The sequence below is a fragment of the Spea bombifrons genome, chromosome 2, assembly GCF_027358695.1.
Source record: "Spea bombifrons isolate aSpeBom1 chromosome 2, aSpeBom1.2.pri, whole genome shotgun sequence".
NCBI lineage: Eukaryota > Metazoa > Chordata > Amphibia > Anura > Pelobatidae > Spea > Spea bombifrons.
In genome coordinates, this window is record NC_071088.1 from 33,512,762 (window position 1) to 33,537,482 (window position 24,721).

Sequence of the window (24,721 nt, forward strand, 5' to 3'; positions counted from 1 at the left end):
TTTTTTTTCCTCTCAGGTGTCATTTGCCTCACAACCTGGTGTATTGGTCTTGTAGGTCATGCAATACCCATTATTTGTTTCTAGTACAGCAGAACTGGTAGTGCATACATATATTCTATAAATAATTATAATACAATTTAGAGCAGGGGCATAACAGTAATCACTGTTTGGTGCAACACTCCTTGGTGGCACAACATTTATTCTGTATTAGCTAGCAATCACCATGATTAAAGTTTTATTTCAGAACAAACAAAAATGTGAAAACATCAAAATAACTGAAAATCAGAAAAAGAACCGAGATATGGAATGAATGAAAAGGTCCATTAAACATACACTGAAACAATGTATAGAAAGAAAAATAGTTATAGTTGATACACTAGACATTAAAATATATTAATCAGAATGTTTTCAAAGCAGAACTTTGGCTCAGAGTTCTCCCATCACACTGTATGAAAAGCAAAAACACTGCTAATCTTATAGCGACAAAAGGAGTATACGTTACAATCTTGTGCTGCTAGTGTGCTTATTATTATTTCCATGGGGAGATGTCTTCTAATGTTCTTTTGCCTAGTTTTGAATCACATGCCAAAATGTTTTGACCCTAATTTTAATCAACCTCTAAAATGAAAATAAAGCATACAACTAACCTTTCTCTACTCGATAAGGCATGCCAGTTAGGCGCACAGTAAATAATGCACAGAATCATGCCTGCTTTGCCTCAACATGGTATGTGGACATAGCAGTGTCATTAGTATCATTTCAAAAATGTATACAATTTTGAGAAGCATGATGGATTATAAATGGAAGAAAATACAAAAAAAGGCATATAGCATTTTGGTTACTTTAGTGTCAAATACTGCGGTAATATATTATCCCAAAACTTAATGGAGCTATCTAACGTGTTAAGCTTTTTTAATTTGCCTGACTCTTCCAATATGGGGCTGTGTATTTTTTTATTTTTTTCTTTCTTCAAACTTTTAGTAGTTTTAGTTTGTTTTTTATCTGTAGTTTTCTTTGGTGTAGGCTTTTTCTCTTTATCTTGCTTTTCATGTCTAAATTGTTTCTCGTCTTCTTTTCTCTTTTCCTTATCTCCTTCCTCCTCCTCTCCTTCTTCCTCCTCCTCCTCCCCCTCTCCTTCTTCCTCCTCCTCTTCTTCTTCTTCTTCTTCTTCCTCCTCCTCTTCTTCTTCCTCCTCCTCTCCTTCTTCCTCATCCTCCTCTCCTTCTTCCTCATCCTCCTCCTCCTCCTCCTCCTCTCCTTCTTCCTCCTCATCTTCCTCCTCCTCCTCTCCTTCTTCCTCCTCATCTTCCTCCTCTCCTTCTTCCTCCTCCTCCTCCTCCCCTTCTTCCTCCTCCTCCTCCCCTTCTTCCTCCTCCCCTTCTTCCTCCTCCCCTTCTTCCTCATCCCCTTCTTCCTCATCCTCCTCCCCTTCCTCATCCTCTTCCTCCTCCCCTTCTTCCTCCTCCTCCTCCCCTTCCTCCTCCTCCTCCTCCCCTTCCTCCTCCTCCTCCTCCTGCTCCTCTCCATCTTCGTCCTCCTCCTTTCCATCTTCATCCTCCTCCTCCTCCCCATCTTCGTCCTCCTCTTCTCCTTCTTCGTTGTCTCCCTCTCCTTTCTTCCTTTCATCCTCCCCATCTTCTTCTTCCTCCTCCCCATCTTCTTCTTCCTCCTCCCACTCCTTGTCCCTTTTTTTCTCCTGACTGTCTTCCTCCTCTGTTTCTACGACTTCTTCATCCTTCTCTTCATCTACATCTGTCTCCCTCTCCTCTTCAGAATACACAAGTGTTTCTTGCTTTTTCCATGCATTATTGAAATTGCAGCTCTTTTTCTCAGTATGGTATGAGCTGTGTGTTTTTTGCTTTCTCTCTCCAAATTCTCTACTCTTAAAATTCAGAGAACTATCTTCTTCTGAAGACCCTTGAGAGCTGTCTGAGGTTTCTTTTTCTCTGCCACGTTGACTTTGTACTTTGACAATGGTTGTATTTTGCATAAACTTTGCTTTCCTTTCTTTATTCACCTGATACTCATCATCACTGCCTGTCCTACCCCCCATGTTAGAAATTTCAGCTCTAGACTTGCATCTACTTTTATTAGGTTTATTAAAACCAGAGGCTGCACTTGAGGACGATGATGTTCCTGCATCTCTTTTCACAAAACTATGCTTTACACTGATGGGTGTTTGCTTCTCTTTATGACTACTGTCACGGCTCTTGACACATATTACTTTAGGGACCCTTCTATGCTGTGTGTCATTTTGAATAACCGCTGTGCTATCTGACTCACTAGTTGTGGCAGAATATATACCAGTCATACTATCTGGATACTTTATAACATGTCCTTTGGAATTTTGCTTCTCTTGACGTTTTTGGAGAACCTCTAAATCCATTTTTTTATTAGGAACGTCTGATTGCGTAGCGCAGGATTGTTCTTGACTGGCAACAAACTTCATTTTGCCAGCTTTGGCTGCCTTCAGGAATTTAGCTCTCATATATTTCTTTAGAGCCTCTGCTTGCTCAACAGTCACATCTATATTAGAATACTCAGAATTGGAAGCATCCCCGTCAGTACTAAAGGATTTGCTCTCAGACAACATGGATGAAAGACGACGCTTGGTACTCTCTCTTGACTTCTTTACCTCCACCTTACCATCATATTTCAACTCCACATTTTTAATGTTCTTCTAATCCAAATGAGAGGCAAACAGCGAAGAAAGAAATGAAGAGATTTAGGGCAGATGAAATGAAACATAAAAGCAAAAAGAAAATATGGAGTCAACAAAATCATGCCAATAGGGTGAAATGTGAAGCAGGAGATGAAAATATATAAAGGGAAGAGGAACAGTCATAGTTATAGTTCACTGTCATAGTCATAGTTCACTGGAGTGTCAAAGGCAACCCACTAACTATTTATTGCTGCTGCTGCTGCAAGCCTGGTCATCACAGTTACATAGTTACATAGTTATATAGGCTGAAAAAAAGACATGCGTCCATCAAAGTTCAGCCCTTCCTATATCAGTTAATTTGTTGCTGTTGATCCAAAAAAAGGCAAAAAACCCAGTTTGGCTCTTTCCAATTTTGCACTAACTAGGGAAAAAATTCCTTCTTGACCCCAAAACGGCAGTCAGATTTCTTCTTGGCAGTGGCGGAACTACCGTGGTCGCAGGGGTCGCGACTGCGACTGGGCCCTGGAGTTCTGCCAGTCAGGGGGGCCCAAGGGGTGCCGAGCGGTTGCTGAAAACGACCGCTCGGCACCTCTTGGGCCCCCCTGACTGACAGAAATCCAGGACTCCTCTGCTCCCTGCTGCTGCTGCCGCCGCCTGCCTCAGCGCTGCCCAGAGTGCAGTGTTGGGAGCGTGAGGCGTTTGTCTCGGGTACCGGCGCTTCACGCTGAGCGCCGGCACCCGAGACAAACGCCTCACGTTCCCAACACAGGAGCTGATGGTAAGCGACCTACAAAGGGGGGTAGGGAGGGAGTGGGTAGATCGTGAGAAGGGGGGGTAGGGAGGGAGAGGGGAGATAGTGAGAAAGGGAGAGGGGAGATAGTGAGAAAGGGATAGATGCGTTGGGGAGGGGCCTTAACAGATTCTCGCACCGGGCCCTGAGGTTTCTAGTTACGCCCCTGCTCTTGGATCATGTTAGAAGTGGAACAGTAGTAAAACCACAAACAAAACAGCATTAAAATGTATACTAAAAACACAACTGAACTTCCAAGATATTAACGGCAATTTTCTATTAAAAAAAAAAACAGTTAACTGGAAGACATGGCATATTTATTGCTATAAACGGACCATTTTGTTTTGCCCTTTTTGCAAGCGAGCTGTGTGATCCATATACAGTATCGGTGTACAACTGTGACGACGCATCTACAGCTGTGCAAAGCTAAGAAGAAAGAAACCTTCATGTTTGATAAAACAGTATTACGGAGCTGGCAAATAATCAGTGTCCATGATGGCACCTAGTAAGTTATTACTAGAAACGCAACACAGGATGTGCATGTTATTGGAGCTTTCCAAAGATGGTATCACATCAGGAAAGGTAGAAAAGCAGAGGAGGTGTCTTCTAGAAATCTAAGTACGTGAAATAAGTTGCGTATTTAAGTGTATAAATCTGCTATGTTTGATGTATATAGAGGCTGAACTAACAATCACATATCTGTTAACTAGAGAGAAGTAACATTCACCTATAGGATTTAGAAACATGCTGCTTACCTTTCGTTTTTGTACAGGTGAAAAACTTATGGTTTGGTCAGTGTGGTTAACGTTCATGACATGCGTCTACAAAGAAAGACAAATCAAGGTTGAACAAAATTATGAAAGATAATAATAATAATAATAATAATGACCAAGGGACTCAGAAGTGTATAAACAGCAGGGTATGAACATAAAAGGTCAAAATTTAGCTGTGATTTAAAAAGGTTAGGAGTTATCTTCAGACATACCCAAGCAGTAAATGATGCTTGAACGTCAATAAACATTAGTTTTCACAGCTACACATATGGTTAAATTGTGTTATTAAATTTGTAAAAAAAAATGGGCCACTTAGTAAATTAAAGCGTGGTACTTCGATAGGATGCCATCTTTGCAATGTCAGTTCAAGAAATGCCATCCCTGCTAGATATTCCATGGTCAACCGAAAGTGGAATTAATGGAAAGTAAAAGTGTTTAGGAACAGCAAAAACTCAACCACGGAGCTGATGACCACCTAAAGTCACACAGCGGGGTCACCGAGTATGGAGGCGCATGATGAGTAAAAGTCACAAACGCTCTGCTGATTCCATAGCTGAAGAGTTCCAAACTTCCACTGGCATTGTCAGCACAAAAGCTGCATGCAAGCCTCACATCACCAAGTACAATGACACACGTGGGTTTGAATGGTGTAAAGCACACCGCCACTGTACTCTGGAGCAGTGGAAACGTGTTCTGTGGAGTGACAAACCACACTTCTCTGGCAGTCTGATGGATGAGTCTGGGTTTGGCAGATGTCAGGAGAACTTTACCTGCCTGACTGCATTGTGACAACTGTAAAGTTTGGTGGAGGAGTGATAATGGTATAGGGCTTTATTTCAGGGGTTAGGCCCCGTACTTTCCTGTAATGGAAATCTTAACGCTTCACCATACCAAGACATTTGGGACAATGCTATGCTTCCAACTTTGTGAAACAGTTTGGGGCCCTTTGTTCTATTCCAGCATGACTGTGCCTAGTGCACAAAGCAAGGTCCATAAAGACATGGTTGAGGGCAGAGTGACATATAGGGGGGTATAAGGCATTTATGGTGGGTGGGCAGATAGTTGATAGTTTACATTAATTAATATTTACTAGTAAAAAGTTTTCTATAGGGTAGTCTTATATTCAGGCTTTACCTTTTTTTCCTAAAACAATGTGTGTGTGTATATATCTATACACACACACACACACACTTCTGTTTTCATGGACAAGGACATTTCTGTGCTACCAGGTTAAACTCAGGTTAGCGAACACGACATGCCATTGGAACACATGGGTGATGGTTGCTTATAAAAGGGCTCTGAAGATCTATGAAGTAAGTCACCGGCCGTTTCCAGCTACAATAGTCATTTACAATATCTACACTGTATTTCTGACACACAAAAAAAAAAGTGACCCCAAACCTTTGAAGTAGTGTATGTATATATATTATATATTTATTAACATATGGCACATACCATGTTTAAGAGATCCGTGGTCTCACCAAAACCTTTGTGCTGGCTTTCAGAGTCAGAACTTTCCTCTGCGGAAAAACTTTTCACCAGATCTCCTGCTTTGTTTTCATCATCTTCAAAAGATAATTAAAACAATATTGGTTTAGAAGTAAAATCTATAAACAAAAAATGATCTAAAAACATTGGCGCCTAAAACACTGCTAAATCAAAACAATGTTTTACTGATCCAATGTATTATTTTATTATACCAAGGTCACACAGGACGCAATCCACAAGCCTTACTTAGCACTGAATCCATGGATGATTCATGGATGTGGTTTGTGTTGGAAGGCTCAGAACCGGGTGGTCTCACTTTCAGTAGCTGTGGAGGAATGGTTTTGCTCATAACGGGCAAAGAGGGATGGAATGGGTTTTTACTCAAAGGTGGCAAGGTTCGGCTCAGTCCACTGTTTTGTTCATTGTATATTTCCTTGAGGCAAAAAAAAAAAAAAGAAAAAAGATAGTAAGCAGTGTGCTGCTGAATGAAAATATAATATATAACTATAGGAATATCCGTATTTAACGCTGCATTTGATTTATTAAGCAAGTAAGATAAGGACTCAAATGTTTATTTCAGCCCATTCACATATGCAATATACAAGACTTAAAAGGTACACGCAAGCCACAAGCCGTAGTGTGATTCTGCAGAATCCCCCTATATGCATTTGCCCCTTCCCTGCCTTTCAGTTATTTTAAGTGCAGGAGGTGTATTTGGCTGATGGTATCTCCCTGCACATGATACACTCACCTCCAGTAACCATCAGTGCTGGTCCAGTGAATGCTGTAAGCATTCATTTCAATAGGAGAGCTTTCTTGCCACCCATTGGGTTTGGAGAAGCTAATTGGTGGCAAGAATCGTCTGGCCACGAAGGAGGAGTGCAGCTGCAGATCCTACTTCAGGTAAGTGGCCTTTTTCTTTTTCCAATTTGGACAAAGTTTTTTAGGGGACTCCTTTTAGAGGACATTCCAGCCATCATATATACTTTAACATATATGATTGAACCGGTTTATTTTTTCATTGCAAATGCATAGAACGATTCGTGATAATCCCTTCTATGCATTTGCGCTCTTTCCAGATACCCCACCCAGTAGTGTGCATTCTCACCACCAGCCAGAACCATCGCTGACTCAAGTAATTGTGCCAGGATGTCTAACAAGACCTCATCTGCATGCCCAGAAATCTCTCCCATGGTTTTCAATGAAAGAGCATCCCTTCCAGCAATTGGCAGCCAAAAATAATGAGATATGTGGACAACAGAGAGGACGTTTCCAGCTAGTTAGTCTTTCAATTATATATATATATATTTTAACATAAATAATTACATATTAAAGTACTTACATAGAGCGTAGATATGCATTCTTTGTTAGTGGGTCATGAATGGGTCATAAGACTTACTATTTACACAAATCTCCAAGTAAATCCACTGTATTAAATCTATAACAATTGACACCAAACTTCATGCAGTGGGGTTGATTATCATCTAGTACTACTCAAAACAACTCACCTTCTCTCTCCGTCTTAAGCGCGCAGAGAGAGTTCTCTGCAGAGACGCGGCCATTTCCTTATCCCCGTTTAAGGAATTAACGGTCAAATAGTTCTCCTTTAGGTCATCATCAGGTTCTTTAGGCCTGGGTGTTGCAAAGACTAACATATGACAACCACCACAGGCTACCTGGAATAGTAACGAATGTATGGATCAATATCAGATCCGCAAGGAAAAAAAAGTTGCATTAAAAACAAAACAAAAGCAATACTGAGGTTTTACACAGTTCCAGAGTACTTATTTTCTATTCGATAATGCCAGACTGCAAACGGTTGATGCCGAGCCAATGAGAGATAAAACAGGCCATGTTTGCGTAGCGTACGCGGACACTTTTTTTGTCAAAGTACACAATATGCAATCATTACTATAAGTGGAGAACTATTCAAGGTGAAAATAAACATTTTAAAAGGAATTATAGGCATTTGTAATTTCTTAGAGGACATAGATCATAAACCGCTGCCAATACCTAGAGCTCCTTGCTCTCTGCAAGTCTGGGCCAAAAGCTTTCCATTTTCTTATTTCTGCGATTTACCAGCCAAGAGAGTTTGGCATCAAAACCCAAATGCCTGTCCCAGCAGGGCTTTTTTTTTTTTTTGGGCATAGTTATATTTCCATTTGCGGAAAACAAAAAAATAAATCTTGAATGGAAAGAGGCAAATAAATACATACAATCTGTGTATTTTAGTGACACCTTAATTTATTGTGAAAAACAGCTCTAATGGCTTTTGGTACGTTTAGATGACAATATATCGGGCAAAATATTCATTAGTTTTATAGTAAATCACATACTGAAGACATTTTATTTGCTTAATGTGTGTGGCTCATGTTTTATAACATATTATAGTTAGTTATATCTAAAAGACCTATGTAATGGTGTTTAAAAATAATTAACAGATGAAAGCAAGAAAAGCTAGGCATTGTTAAATGATTTTTGGCATTATGTAGTTTCTTTCCTGGAAGAGGATTGGCTCCGCCAGCTTTGGATGGAGGTATAAAGCGAAGGGAGTTGACTAGGACTAGATCCGATATTGCGGATTTGATAAAAAGGACACACTTGAGAACGTTTTCGATAAATATGATGAATGATGCTAAAAGCTATGCAGAGGACAGGTCTACTTTAGGGAAATAAAAATGGGATTTATAACTGGAACATTTCTTTTTGGCATCACTGTTCCAGCTAGGGAAAAACCTTCATTTAATAGGGACACCTCAGCCATCAAATGCATGCTGCTGAATATGATACCTCTGTGGCGTTCCTATGGATTACAAAGCACTTTCATAAACATTTATTGCTTAGGGATCTGCCTGGGACACTGTAGTGTCCCTTCAAAATAAATTTAATTCAGAATTCATTCTCATGAATTATTATTGATCAGTCATGAGACAAATTACAAACCTTTAGATTAGTGGTTTAAAAATCATTAGCTTAAAGAAGATGAATATTGGGTTAATTCTCCCCCACTCCAACAAATAGCTGCTGTAGCTATCACTTTATGATATATTCACCAAACTGCTGTGATTAGAAGGAACAGTACAAACAGTACTTACCAACTGCACTGTATATTTCAAGAAATTAGAACACAACGCAGGCACAAACTGATTGGTGAAATTTTCTTCCCCTAAACCCAGCTTGCCGTATCGCCCATCTCCAAAGGTATAAAGAAGGCCCCTGTCTAGAGACAAAAATTACATAAAACATTCTCTATAAATCTGATATTTTATATATAGTAATACAGTAATAATTATATAATGCAGTATATAGCACTAAAATAAAAAGGTTACGTACAGATTCCATATTTTTGTATTTACGGAATACTCCATCAATTTTCATAAAGAGTGGCGCAATATACACCCAATAATGGCAGCAAATTTATTCATAAAGTATGGACGGTTCAGCTTAATACCTCCTGCTGTACTGAGAATATCCAGGGGAACCTAAATAATGCTACTTCTTTGCTCAAACAACTTTCCTTTTTAAATGAAGAGTCAAGCTCTAGCTTTATAATAAATAATTTAAAAAGGGCATAGTGGGGTCAAGTTTGCATGAACTCCAAGAATTTTTATTGAAAAAGACTGACAGCTGATCGTTCAGCCCATCTAGTCGGTCTATTTCTCCCTGCTATTTAAAGCCTCAAACATTATTTGGTCCTTAGTCTTGACCTATAGATACGATATCGCCTGACGGCACCTGTGCAGGTCAGCAATATGTGATGGAATAGTCAGTCTTCATCACTCAGAGGGACCCTCTGGCTTATAAAATTCTGTGAAGGAAAGAGCATTCCCATAAATTCTATTCTAAGCAGGAAATGTTACCCAAAATATTATATGACCGACTACCATGGGGTCAGTGAAAAAGAAACTGTATTTAAAACGTCTAAGCACCTTCTTGGCGTACGTGGTATTACTTACTCACCGGTTATTACTGCTGTGTGGTTTTCCCCACAAGCCACATATCGGATTTTAGTTTTCTTCAAGGCATCTACTACTTTTGGTAACTGGGCTTCGAAAATATGAGTGCCGTGCCCCAGTTGGCCAAACTGACCAAGGCCAAAGGTGTAGACTTCTTTTTCTATTTAGGGTGCAATCCACAAAAAATAAAGTCAGTTTCCTAACTGGCTCCTTCCAGAATGGGTGTCCAATACATAGGTAGTGCTTATTTTAATCTGCGGTTTGTTGCATAAAATTATTAAGTGTATGGGTTAAAATCTGTGAAAGTGACAGGTCTTCTTTAAGACTGCAACGGACTGAACATATAGACCACAAATCAATTTGCAATTACTAACCAATGTCATATGTATGTAGCAAACATATAAACATACATTATATGTATACAATACATACATGCAATATTTACATACATGTAAATTAAGTTTTGCTTTTGATAAATATGAAAAAAAAATTGTTCATTTTTTTTTAGTCAATATCAATTCTAGTTATAAATGAATGTGGGCAAAGCCCTACGAACCTTTTTGTTTGCCTAAATCAAAATTATTACAGTGCAATTTTGTCTGCCATTGCCCAGAGATGCAGGAATCCGATATTAAATTATCTGTTTACAATGTTAATGTGAATGCCATGAACATTTAGATTAGACAGAAGAATTACATTTTATTTTCTAATCACCCCTGCCAAGTTCCTCTTATCCCCTAACACATTCAGTGGCCGTTTTAAGCAGAAATGAAGCTCCTTTGTTTGGCTCTGTGGGAAATTAGTTAAATGTTGTGACACTTTTCTCAAAATTAAAGTTTGCACCAAACGAAGAAGTGTACATAAAATATGCTTTATTGACGTTATAAACAAACCTGTCACCGCTACTGTGTGCCCTCCGCCGCAGGAAACCATTTTCACCTTTCCGGAAATTCCAGGGACTCTTTGAGGTACTTTGTGGTTTTTGAGTTTCTCTGAAGGTAGTCCAAGTTTGCCATTTTCAGGTTCCCCAAATGTGTAAAGTTCACCATCCTCTACAGAAAGAATTGAAAAGGTCAGTACGCTAAATGTAACTTTACACTCTACCCTATTAGCCTATCCCTAGCAAGTCCAATGACAGTCAAGCAGCGTTAGTGCATATATGTGTGGGCATGCCTGTAATTACAAAAAACATACAAAACAAAGATTAAGGATAAATTATTTGCTTACGTGTTACAAATGCTGTATGGTAGTAGCCACAAGATATCCAAGAGATTGGTTTGCCAATATCCACCTGCTGAGGGCTGCATTGGTTGGCTACATTAGCTAATCCAAGTTGACCTTCTGAGTTGTCCCCCCACATGAAGAGCTTCCCATCCACTGCAATGAACCAGAGATATTATTGATCTACCATGTGATGTTACTGGTAGCTATCTGTATTGTCGTAGATGTTATATTGTTATATTTTCTTTTTAAACAAAAAAGGCAAATAAGAGTCTTTAGATATCAAATCATAGTATACTGTATGCGCAACAGAACCAAATGAAATAAAAAAAAAGTTACACTTCACACATGTCCTTCAAGTACACTCCACTCATCATATGTACTCTAATACATATGATAGTCAAGTGGTCCATGTAGTACCTGTTGCAAATGCATGGGGGATTCTGCAGAATGCCCCTTTGCATTTCATCAAACTCATTTCTTGCTCAGCAGCATGCATGCGCAGGTAACCTAGAGGTAAAAATGCATCTTAACATACTTATAAAGTACATCCATCTGATGCATATCAGAATGGGGAAGTAGACTTTACCTTGAAAGGTAAATTATTAGTGTGTTTAAAATACGGACACGCTTGGTTGCAAACTACTTTGCTGGAAACATCTTGCAGCTTGCGTATCCACTCTCCTGAAAAGGGTTATTGCTGTTTCATTATGTGCAGCATTGTGTGAACTGGTAATAACATTTCTTTTAATTCATTGCCAATACCCCTACCGGTTAATGCTGCTGATGTATTCGATCCGGCTGACAGCTGTTTGATTTTATACTGAGCATGAAAAAAGGAGATTTCATGGAAGCTTGTCCTTTCCGTTAGGTCACCGAGGCCCAGCTGTCCTTCACTGTTGCCGCCAGATGAATAGAGTTTTCCTTGAACTTCAAAGGATGAAAAACATTAAAAAAAAAAACAAAAAAAAAAACCCCACAATAATAAGCAAATCCAGAAGAAAATGCTAAAGAATGCTCTGTACACATACTACCTCAACGAACAGACATTTACATGACGGTCCTCAAAGATATAACACTAGTGGAGCAATATTCTCCTGTGTGTTAATGTGGAAGGCAGCTTATCATGGAGGAACAATGTCTGGGCCACCACTATTTGGTTCACAGGCCATCAGCTGGAAAACAATGAAGCTGCATTTCTCCTTTAGATCCACACACAAAATATTCACTTTAACCCCTTCAGGACCAAGCTGTCTAATTTGTGTACCCTTTGTGATCGTGGCTGTTTTAACAATGTTGTTGTAATTTTCTTATCTCATTTGTCATGAGTTTAGAAATACCCCAAATGTTTTTTTGCAAGTTATAGGGTCAAAAAATACAAGCAGCATAGAGCCATTGGGATGTGGAATATGATGGTGCTCTATAAAACAAGTAATAACTGCTATTTCAAATCAAGACATCATGTGTCCATGTCCTATTTGGGAAATTTTTAAAGCTAGCTAATTCAGTTTACCACATTAAAGCTAGTATTTCTGAAAACTAAACACCCCAGGGTATTTCTTATGTATAGTACAGCAAGCTACTTTATCAAAACATTACAGTAGCTTAAACAAAGGTACACACAAAGGGACACCTGTGAAGAAGTTAACTTTTCACAAGTGGTGCCTTTTGGGACCTAATATTCCCCTTATAAACAAACAATCTTGGCACTGGCTCCTAGATGTTCTGAGCAACCTGGAGGGTCAGGTGGCCATTATTTTTCTTCCTATACCCAGATGGCTTGAGTACACCCAGTCTCGCTCTTGCAGAGCCCTTGCAACAACCTCGCTCTATGTTTGGAGCTCTTGGAAGGAATATACTGCTTCAAGCCCAGCCTTCCCTTATACTTCATCAGGGATTTATTCACACAGATATTTATTTCAGGTGTATAAGCCTCTGCAAACCTGGCAACAAGGTGGCTAATCAAGGGGGGAGGTTACATAGCCTGTCAAAAGTGGGGGTGTTCCCTAGCCGGGCACATCATTTTAGGATGTTGTCGCTAAAATGCATGAAGACTCATTTCATAGCTCTATCTAGCCATAGAATGGGCATAAATAGGGTTACTACAGATGGGGCTGTTGGTCCACTAGGAGTGGATGGAGAGCTTTTTAATAATGTTCATTAGCATTGTGAATGCTCAGAATTTAAGAAATTCTGGCACATCAATAGAGGTCCATGGCTTTTTTGCCAAAAAAAGAATTAGGACTAGCAGGATGGAACTGCTGGGCGTAAAAGGCTAGATTGTGAGACAATGTTTCCTAAAACATGATCTCCCAGAAAAAGTTGCACTGACTGCAAGGGGGTAAATCCTGTTACATCAATATTGATAAGAAAAAATGTCGGTGCGCTAAGCTAGTCTCAGGCTCAAATAATACAAATGTGTAATACGAGGCCTACCAAACAGGTGTAAGCATGCTGCAAGAAACAGTGTATTGGCTGTACAATGTATACAAGAAACAAAAACTGTCTGCGCTTCTTACCCTAATAAAGTTGGCAACAAATATATAAACATAATATAAATGAGAGGTTTTGGTTATATGAATTGGCCAAAGCATAATTAAGCTCACCCGCCACGTCAAGGCACACTCTCAATAGGGTGAGAACCTACTCTCACCTCCTACATAGTGGGCACACAATGCAGTTTATACTGCTACCAAAACCTTATTAATGTGTTGGGGGAGGTGCAATTAAACCTCCTCCCTATTAACCCCTGGACAGCAAGCTGCAACCAGACTGATGAGGAGCCAACAACCTCAAATATGTGCAAACAGGGAAAAGAAAAAATGTCGGTGCGCTAAGCTAGTCACAGGCTCAAATAATACAAATGTGTAATACGAGGCCTACCAAACAGGTGTAAGCATGCTGCAAGAAACAGTGTATTGGCTGTACAATGTATACAAGAAACAAAAACTGTCTGCGCTTCTTTTGTTTCTTGTATACATCAATATTGATGCCAGGAATTGGAGTAAAAGGAGGGATTAGTTAGCCTATAATGATTAAGTGCTACCCACTCCTCAGCAGAACTGGCATGACTACTTGTGGCTGGTGACCCAGCAGCCACAGATCCATCATTAGATGTATCAGTGAGCTGTCCAAAGTCAAAAGGTGCGATTTAAAAAATTGAGGAGAATCAATCCCTAGCAAGTAAAATAAAAAGTGAAGTAAGCAAAAAAGACATGTTTGGGCACCTATTTTTATATTTTATTACATTTTTGGTACTGGATAGTTCCTCCTATGATGTTGTGGTGACATCAAAGGGCCCCTTTTTTTAATTTGATTTCATTTTAAAGCAAAAGGTCATTTAACCCCCTGACGTGCCTGACGTCATTGGTCCTTAACTGAATGTTTTTCCAATAACGTGCCTGTTACGACATTGATTGGAGAAGTTAAACTTAAAAAAAAAAATAGCCTTAACAAAAACTGTACTGCATCATAAGTACCCCAGAAATACTGGAAGATATCAGTAAGCAACGTGCCTTTAATGGATTATCTCAGGGCTCGACAAATCCCAGGCGCCAGGTCGCCATGGCGACAGAGAATTTTGTCCTGGCGCCTAGGTTTTGTCAGCCTTTTACATCCAGAAAAAATTGTGGATGTAAGAGGCCGAGTCACCACACGGGGGCGCTGTTGCTGCTGTCTGCCCAGGAGTCTGGGCAGACAGCACATCCACTCAGAGCCCGCCCCCGAGCCTGAGATCACTCCCACGGAGTGAGTCTGTAGGCTGAAAACGCGGTTGCTGCAAAACCAGCAATCGTGTTTTCAGCTGCCACAGGCAGCTTCAGGGAAGGGGGTTGTGTGTTGATTGGGTCCCCACACAAGTGTGGGGACCTCACCCAACACCCCCCAGCTGCCTGATCGCTCCATGAGAGCGACAGTGCAGCGTTAACCCCTTCAGTGCCGCGATCGCGGCATTTAGGGGTTAATTCCCGTTTTGTACGGGGCTCTGCTGCTGGTGGTCTGCCTGGAAGCCCAGGCAGACCAGCAACAGCAAAAACGAGCCCCCACAAGCCCTTTGATGATTCCTGTAGGCATGGAAGCCTACAGCAGTCATCAAAGACTCCCCTCCCTGCAATGGCTGGTCTATAGACCAGCAATTGAGTCCCAGCTGCCAGAGGCAGCTTCAGGGACAGGGGAGAGGGTTCTTTGGTCTCCACATGAGTGTGGAGAGCAGCCCCAACACCCCCCGGCTGCCTGGTCGCTCCATGAGAGCGACAGTGCAGCGTTAACCCCTTCAATGCCACAATTGTGTATGACACATTTGTGGCATTGCAGGGGTTAACATTTGTCCCCACAAGCTTGTGGGGACTAAATATCAATCAATGCTGTGCTCCAATGGAACCTCAGCATCAAAAGAGTTAAAAAAAATTAATAAAAAAAAACAAAACAGCACTGACCTGAAAGTCCAGGGTGCTTCCAGGTCAAGCGCTGTGAGTTTAGTAAGTGGGCTGATGATGATCAGATCACTCCTGACCAAGTGTTAGTTTAAAAAAATCCTGGCTCCTAACTTTTTTACCTGGCGCCTAGATTCACAACAAATTTGTCAAGCCCTGGATTATCTTTTTAGTTTTGTTTCCTTAACAATATACACACTGCTTTCTCAAGCGGAATGAGGAGCTAGAGAGAGGACTGCTGACTGGAACGGTCTGAAGATTGTAGTCGCACTGGGTGTGCAACACCTTTTAGTATAGTAACTCATGACGGAAAGTGGCTTTGTTTCAGCTATTATAAGGCCTAGAAAGAAATGACTTACTGATATTTACAAACACGAACTAGTATCAACATTTTGGGGTTTTACTTATTATACTAAATAAACAGCACATATTTACCTGTAGAAACCAAGGTGTGATTTCTTCCACATGCAACAAATTTCACTTTTTCTGATTTTAATGCTAAAAGAAAAAAAAATATATTTTATATAAATGATTTTCACACTTCAGCAGAACAGAAATCCATGACCAAATTCCTAGCACATTGGTAAAATACTGTGGTTAGAGCTGCAGATTTGATAAATAAATGTTTACTTAACTAATGGTTTTCAAACACACAAAATACTTCCATCTGCTCAGTTTTCTAATTCTCTAAATCTCTATTTGGATAATTCAGTACCATTTTGGAAGACATTGGAGGGATAAATGTTGGAAATATATTCAATTTCACTTTTTACTTGTAGAAGCTTTATCCTAGTTTATCCCAGTTCCTAAACCTTTATATGACCCGTGACACTATAGACACAGCGTTAGAGATCCTTATAATAGCAACACGTCAATGTTATAACATCACTATAAAAACAGATTAGACAATGACTTATTATAAAAGCTTGGAAACAGACCTTTAACACAAGTTGGCTTGTTGATTGTATTTCCAGATCCTAAACCCAGTTGTCCCCAGTTATTGCTGCCAAAGACATAAAATTTTCCATTGCCTGTTGAAAGAAAAGGGTTATTTTTCTAAATATGGTGAAATAATGTGAACATTGACAGCATAGATCCCAAATGTGATTTAGCCATAATATTTACGCTCACAAAGCTAATTGTTGTAACAAGTACGGTACATCAGGAAGATAAGTTATATATACAAATGGATTGGTCATAAAAGTAGTACAATTACATAAATACGACAATGTCTCCACTCACATATATGATAATAAGCACCTGAATTTGAATTCTGAACCTTGCTGCTGGGTTATTTTTGTGCGGAAATACACAGTTAATGTTGCAATAACTCAAAATAAACCAAGAACTGTCTATACTATAGTTGTCTTGAAGTAACTCCGGGCCCTGGGACACAAAACAATGCGGCTTTTAACAACTTCAGTTGTAGCATCATGTACAAAGGGGTATATATTTCTCCACAGAAACCCTTATATGCATTTGCCTCTTCCCCTGCCCCCCACAGTTCCTTAGTCTGCACAAGATGTGTTTTCAGACATGTGCAGAAAGTGATCCAATTTATCTCAATAGGAACATCTTTCTGATTTCTTTCTGATTTAAGCAGCCAATCAGTGGTGTTAAACCAGGACTAAGGAGGAGGAGTCAAGCTCCTCCTACAGGTAAGTGATTTTTTTTTTTCTTTTTAAACGTTGTTACACATTTTAAAGTAGTTGCATAGGCTGCATGGGGCACTGAACCGTCTCTTTAATTATTGTTGGGTTCGGACGTAACAATGTATGGATTTTTAACATACCAGAGGATGCACAGATATTAGATGTGGGTATATTTTAATGTTTAAACAGCAATACAATTGAAAAAGTTATGCCAAAAATGGTTGCTTACCTGTAACCAATGCTGTATGTTCATCTCCACACGCAATATAAGCGGGTTTATCGTTTTTTAGCAAAAACGTGCTTGGAAAGTTGTCTGCAAACTTACTTTTCCCAAAAGTAAATAAAGCACCAGAATCTAAAACAAAAATAATTTCACAAGAAATAAATAATGCATTCAGAGTTCTGAGGACGGTTTGAACATTTTAATATTTAATGAATGAAAATTCTGCCAGGAGCCTTCATTTAACTGTCAAATAGAGAAGATGGGAAGAAAACGAAAGATTAAAAAGAGAGAGAGACTTGGAGAGAGAGGAGGGCATACAGAGTGGGTAAAGCAGGGGAGAAACACTGTGGAATGGGCACGAGTGGCTCTCAGTGGCATTTATTCATTAAAGGGAGATTTTCAGGAGAGTTGTGCTATCGGCTCCCTGTATTCCCTATACATTATGACAGGCCAGTCCCAGTGATCTTCTGCATCAAGAAAAGCTTGGCTGGACCGGTATAACATTTCTCCAAAGCCTACTCACCCATCGAACTATACAGGGCCAGTTCAACCCTTCATAATGAATAGCGAAGGGAAGGGGTTAAAATCACAACTCTGTCTTTAGTGAATAATATCAAGTCTGCCTACCTTTACCTGCTGAAAAACAAACAGCAACAAGATGGATATAATCGAAGCCTCCTCCCTATCTAGCTATTTCACTCCTTAAACAAACGTCCTGTGCCCTAGAACTTGATTAATGACACACCTATCCTTACTATTGTATTTAAAAAGTCAACAATTTCCTATTACTAACACCTAGTAAACATATGAAGACGGGAATATTCAAAGCACACTACAATCAAACTGGGCTACAATTATTATTTGCTGTCGTATATTCCACATATGATTTTTGTGGATAAACTGTAAGAATTCCCAATTTGTCTACATTTTACACCTAACGTTGTCCCACAAAGGACAATGAAACAGTACACTGCAAGACCTATATATACCTTATTTGCTCGAATATAGGCCGCACTCCCCCCCCACACTTTAAAGTGGGGGTGCGGCCTATATTCGGGGTCTAGAGCCCGACGCCCGGGACATGCAGTTCCAGGCGCCGGGCAGGCAGCAGGGTTAGGATACAGATCCTGCGCAGCGGTGCAGGGGACCTGCATCCTACTCCCCGATACGCTCAGACAGCCTCCCCTGCCAGCACTTCCCACGGGGGGGGGGTGCCGGCACGGGAGACTGTCTAAGCGCATCGTGCAGACGTTCAGCGGCGATGCGCGTAAACAACCTCCGCTACCGGTGAACGTCTCCACGATGTACGTTAACAATCTCCCTTGCCGGGAATTCACAGGGCGGAAGTCTTTAAAAAAAAAAAAAACAAACAAAAAAAAAACCACCTAACTTTTAGTGTGCGGCCTATATTCGGGTGCGACCTATATTCAAGCCAATACGGTATATATTTTTTTTTCAATGTCATACCCCTCTTGGCCATACTAATATAACCAATTCTGGGAAAGGTCTAAGGTCGGCTAGTAAACATATTTCTGCAGTGAAGATCGCAATCATGATATCAGATTAGTTCAACCACAAGTCCTGCCTCATGTAAAGGAAAGTGTAGATACCATGCCCTAAATATTTTACACTAGCATTATATTCTGACCCATTCCACCACCGTTCCTCAATCTCTAGGGTCTCATTACTGATGTTGTAAACTAATAGTCACTCTCCTTCAGATCATGAAATGGTTGCCGTAAGGTCTTGCAATGTGATATTTTCAGCAGAGGAAGCAGATACGCATAAATATCAGATAATGAGATGTGATTTTGTGGATCATTCATGAGAAATCCCCTACCGGCAATCGACTAAAATATGTTTGGTCTAAGTAAAAAAATAAATAAATAAATAAACACTCTAGAAGCATTAGTTACAAGCATAGTTACATAAATTCATGTCAAAACAATAACGGAAACTAGATGAAACCATCTGTTTTTATAGAGCTGTTTTTTTGTAACGCTGGTACAAATGGTGTGTAATTACAGTCATATAAGTATTAGAACATTCCCTGAAATAGGCACTATATGAAATTATTTCCATATTACACTGTGAAGGTGTAATAATATATAATTAAGCAAGATGCTTTTGATTTATGAATGGGTCCGGTATGAGTTAGAGGCAGATGATTGTAGATTATCACAAGCAAGATTGACGTTAATTAGTTTAAGTACAAATATTACATCTATGTCCTCCATGAGAAAGATTGCTACTTTGAATGGCACCTGTGATCACAAAATTAAATACATTGTGCATTTTCTTCTAGCCATAGGCATGTTTGAAAGAGAAGTCAGAAGTATGGATGAACTAAACAGTTAAATATACCGTACAAGTCTCAATGTACCATATTGCTTTTCAGGATTCTAATTTCACTAATTCTTGTAATATACAGATTATATAACATATCGTTTTAGATTAAGGATATCTTATATATTTATATATATATGTATGTATATTTACAGTGATTTAAACAGATTCACTTTTTTGTGTATAAGAGAATGTTCATATAGACTGGACTAATTGAAGACGGAGACTAAACACGACGATTTTAGAGCTTTAATCTTTGTAACATAATCTGAAAATCCCAGATTGAATTAAAATCAGGGAATTTTATACCCCATCATCTGGCATAAGAACGTTTCCCCCCCCCCCAATTATTATTTTCCTTAACTACAAATAAAATTAACAGAAATTTAAAAATATACCGTATTTTTCGCTCCATAAGACGCAGTTTTTTTCCTCCCAAAGTAGGATGAAAAATCAGCCGCGTCTTATGGAGCGAAGATGCAGGCAGGGAGGGGGGGGGCATATACTCACCAAAAGCGCACCGGGTGCCGCTCATCAGGGGGTGCCAACTTGCCGGCACCCGGCACCCCTCCAGAGACGGACAGTAATGTCCGCCGCTGGAGGAGCAGGCTTGCAAGAGAGTGGTATCGGAGGTCTTTAACAGACCTCCGGCTCCCTTGAGTGATTTTAAGCCGGTTCCCTTGAACCGGCTTAATATCACTCAAGGGAGCCGGAGGTCTGTTAAAGACCTCCGATACTGCTCCCTTGCGATCCGCGCGGCAACTGCTGCTGTGGGCGCGGCTTCAGTGCCGCCGGGATCTGACAACAAACCCCGGCGGCACTGAAGCCGCGCCCACAGTGCCCTCTGACCCGGAAGAAGACAGAAGAAGAGGAGCGAAGAGGAGGATTGCTGTAAGAAGAAGACTGCTGTAAGAAGAAAAGAGGTAGAAAAGAAGGTAGGAAATCATTCAGTAAGACTGAGTGACAGTGAGAGTGGATTGGTATGTGTGGAATCTGTGGATTGGTATATGTGTGGAATCTGTGGATTGGTAACGAGGGTTCTTAATGCTGCTGTTGGCTATTGTTCATGTTAAGTTATTCAGTTATTGTAATAAATATTTTAGCCCATTTTTTAGCTCAAAATATTTTTTCCTTTTTTTTCTCCTCTAAAATCTAGGTGCGTCTTATCAGCAGGTGCGTCTTATAGAGCGAAAAATACGGTATACATTTTACATTTTGAGCCATAGCACTACACATTTTGAAGTTTGATTTTTTTTTGGTTAAAAGGTATAACATCATTTAGAACGCAAAAACATTACTTTTATACAGCAATTTCGTTTCTTAGTTTTATCTTGTTCACAAATAGACTAGAGTCTCTTAGTGGATGCACTGAAGCTACACAGTATTGCCAGGGCTATAACCAAGAGTTATGTGTTAAAGCACCGGTGCGAAAAGTATTTAACTGGCGTTCTGGAGATAAATTACCGAGCAGACCACCAACCTGTCCTTTGCTATAGATGAAACAAATACTAAATAATTTAATCAGAAGTTTGCATTTATAGCCGAATATAGACAAGCGGTAAAACTTCAGTTAGGTGATGCATCTACAACAAGGAAAAAGAAAAAATTCCACGCATGATTAAGATAATGGGATGGGCATTAAGATATCCTTAATCTAAGACGAGATCAACAATTTATTAAAGTCTGAGTTTTATGCCAGGAAAGACGGGCAAATGGTAAGAAGGTACCAAGAACAAATCACTGCAAACCATGTGTAGCTATACTGTCACCATCACTCAGACACACACCTAATAAACTAGGCAGCATCCTCTGTGCATCTATATATACACATATATATTATATATGTATGTGTGTGTGTGTGTGTATATATATATATATATATATATACATACATATATATATATATATATGTGTGTGTGTGTGTGTGTGTGTGTGTGTGTGTGTGTGTGTGTGTGTATGCCAGAGAACGAATGACATCATTATGTGTGCATCATACATAAGGTCATTCCTTATCAATATCAAGCCAATAAAGTTATAAAGTTAACAAATCCTTAGGACACGAATGTGTAATAAATGGGAAAATAGTGTCTTCTGTGTACACTGTGCAGGTGAGTGACGAAGTAATGTGTGATGTACAATGCATCATAATATGAAGTCCATGAGAAGGGACTGATGTTAGGGGGAAGAAGCGATTAGGGAACCCAAAGAATGATGAATTGGAGAGTAAATCGTAAACCCCGTGGAATACCTGAACCTTTTAAACCCACGGCTTCATTTTAAGCGATTAGCCTGTTTTTTTTAATACAAATACACAATGCAAGCACGCGTGGGACATGTCATCACTCACCGGGTACCAGATCCTCTTCCTCCCCGGCCGCCATCGCAGTAATTTACTGAGGTACACAGAGTGATTTATATGTGCAGTGCCGACAGCCGGACAACTGGTGTAAACTCATTGACAGCCCGCCTGCCTACAGCAGCAGAAGGTCGCTCGTCTATCAGGGATCTGCGACCGGAAGTAAACAAACTGCCGGTCTATAGCAACGGGGGTGGGAGAAGCAGAAGAACAGGAGGAGGTGAGTGTCCTTATCTGGCGACACCTGGTAGCCGGAGGGCTTCACTTCGGTGTCGTGAGTGCTCAGTAGTGTACCGAGTACGATCTGGCATTAATCAGACTGCAGTGTGTCTAGTAACGGTGCACAGAAAGGGATGCAAAACGGAAGGAAAGAGACTTTAGGCAATACGGAGGCTGTCCTTTCAGGTTCAGTTTCTCCTCTCTCCTATGTCAAGCATCACAGCACCTCACATTAAAAGAAAAATAATACTCATGGTTTCAATAATTACAGCACAATTTTTCCTTTAAATAATAACATTTCAGGGAAAGAAAATGTAAAAATAACGAGCAGGATGACATCTTGTGTTGTTCACATTTTTTTATATAAATAAAGCTGTGAGTGGCATACAGTACTCTGGCAGTGGAAGGGTTAAATGTGTTGCGTGGTGGATGGAACCTCTTCTGTCGGCTATCGTTGTGACATCATAATTGAAGCTTCAGGTATTACACTGGTTTTCCCCACCGAGTGCCATTTTGAAGGGCCATCCCAAGACAGCTGTCTTCCTGGCAAAGCGAACTGCAGAGTGTCGGCTACCCGGCAAAGAGATTTGCAGAGTGTCAGCGTTCCAGCAAGAGATCTGCGAACCACATGAAGCGTGTGAATTATTTTTTTTTTAATTATATATACAACATCTTATGATCGATGAACACAATTTATAATTATTTTTTTTGTTTGTTGTTTTTTTGTTTTAATGTAGTCAGAGTTAACCTCTTAGTGCCCAGAGGGAAGGGTAGTTCTTCCAGCCATGGTTCCCCAGAGGTTTCCTCCTAAAAATGGGGGTTTTCCTCTCCTCCGAGCTGAAGAATGACTCTTTGTGAGTCCAGAGGTAGCTCCTTCTCTGTCCCCTTGCCCCTATCCATACAATGTTTTTTTTTATTATATAATAAAGTTTTGATTGTCCCCAACATTGATGTGTATGAGTAATTATTTCAAAATCATAAAAGGGATTAATTACTTTTAGTTCAAATATATTATTTCCTACTTAGAGGGTGGTAGGTAAATGGAAGTGGAAGGGGCTAATACACAAAAGTGCAGCTTCTCCAGTACCCTGGGTCACTACAGGGAAGCTTGGGGTCATGGGAGCGGTGTTGCAGCATGTCCCACTACCTGCCCACTTCAACAATGGCGTGTGGCTAGCCCCACCCATGCTGCCAGCTGGACCACCCAGTGATGTCAACAGGACTGCCCACCAAGTCAACAGGACTGCTCACCAACATCAGCAGCACCGCCAACCTGCATCCCACAAAGAGGGCTCTGGGTACCAGGACCCTAATGTTCCAATGTATGCTAAATAAAGAAGCAGAGGCTCAGCACTATGTATGCTAAGACAGTGAGGGAATTTAAACATGGATCGGATAGGCATATAGTTATTTTGAATCAAGACCAGGCCGAGTGCTGATTAAGGTTTCAACCTTTCTGTTATGGGCAAAAAAGCATACTAGATGGGTCGAATAAATGTTGTTCAGCTTTGATGTTATGGAGGGCAGGATTTTGTAAGGCAAACAATTTGGATTGGGACAGGCCCAGTAAAACTAGCGCTTACACACTCACATTAAAATATTCTCATGCATCTGCAGCCTTATCTTATCCGCACACCTGGGAACTCTCTGGCTCCGACTGCCCAGAGCCCACCTTGCAGGATGCGGCTAGGAAGGCCTTCCTGACATCACCTGCCCCACCGATGTCATTGGTGGATCCCATCAACATGCAGGAGAAGTGGGCATGATGTGGGGCGTACCGCATTGCTGCTCCTGTGACCCGGGGTTTCCTGATCCAGGGAAACAGTGCTTCACCCCAAGTCTCCAGATGAAACCCAGAGAGTTCCCAGATATGCTCGTCTGGAGACTTTCCTTAGGGAAACCAATGATTCTGAGCTCATAGAAAAGTGGGCATATAAGAAAGAAAGGTGAACCAATGGGTTTGGTTCCTAAAGAGCCATTGACCCTCGTAAAAAGACCAAGGGTGTATGCTATTGCTTTTTTTCATTCATTCTGTAATATTAACATTGCTCTGAGCAATCTTTTTCCCCATTGCTTTTTCCCCATCATCTTTGCTGTCCAGGTACCACACATTTTGGCTATTCTTAACAAAATATTCTACCACTTTTTCTTGGGTTCCTTAAGGATATTTAAATGCTGTATCTCTAATGTGATACATAGATGTAACATTTGTTTACCAGAATTATTGAGCACTCAGCCAGTGAAATGGTTAATTACTCTTTTTACAGTGGGTATAACTAAAACTTCACAATTCCTCTTCTATTCGGTCCTTTGGACCCACTTACAAATACATACTCACGTGAAAACATCCTCCACAGCCTTACCTTGTCCAAAGACTTTCCATTAGCACACAGTGCGAGCAGCCATTACTCGGGCCAGCCCCTGCCCCTTATCCTGCTGGTTGCACAGGGTGCACTACATGAGCATACCTGGGAACTTTCTAAATCAGCTGTCCTCAGATTCTCCAATACCGGTCCTCATGGAAACCTTGACTTCTCATTATTTAAACAGACACATAATTGAGTCACCTCCAGTCAAGCAGGCATATCAACCATAACATACTGGA

General features: G+C 40.4%; 1 protein-coding gene across 1 annotated transcript; it reads right to left on the bottom strand.

The window, feature by feature from the left end:
* Positions 1 to 838: 838 nt before the first annotated feature.
* RPGR (retinitis pigmentosa GTPase regulator) lies at positions 839 to 21,996 on the bottom strand. The gene is made up of 14 exons (XM_053455881.1): positions 21,889 to 21,996; positions 17,202 to 17,327; positions 16,259 to 16,351; positions 15,756 to 15,818; positions 11,662 to 11,820; positions 10,897 to 11,046; positions 10,563 to 10,721; positions 9,674 to 9,829; positions 8,809 to 8,933; positions 7,222 to 7,389; positions 5,960 to 6,146; positions 5,681 to 5,790; positions 4,208 to 4,273; positions 839 to 2,680 (listed from the first exon to the last, which is right to left on the bottom strand). Exons 1-14 carry the CDS (start codon positions 21,920 to 21,922, stop codon positions 839 to 841), a joined length of 3,438 nt encoding a protein of 1,145 aa, XP_053311856.1. The 5' UTR covers positions 21,923 to 21,996.
* Positions 21,997 to 24,721: the final 2,725 nt, after the last annotated feature.

What these genes read in the sequence shown, in the direction of transcription:
- RPGR (XM_053455881.1), bottom strand. Translation starts at nt 21,922, where the DNA reads ATGGCGGCCGGGGAGGAAGAGGATCTGGTACCCG. An exon ending in TGAAATATACAGTGCAGTTG is followed by an intron (nt 7,390 to 8,808) that starts GTAAGTACTGTT and finishes TTACTATTCCAG; the next exon opens with GTAGCCTGTGGTGGTTGTCA. An exon ending in CACCTGTACAAAAACGAAAG is followed by an intron (nt 2,681 to 4,207) that starts GTAAGCAGCATG and finishes CATTTGGATTAG; the next exon opens with AAGAACATTAAAAATGTGGA.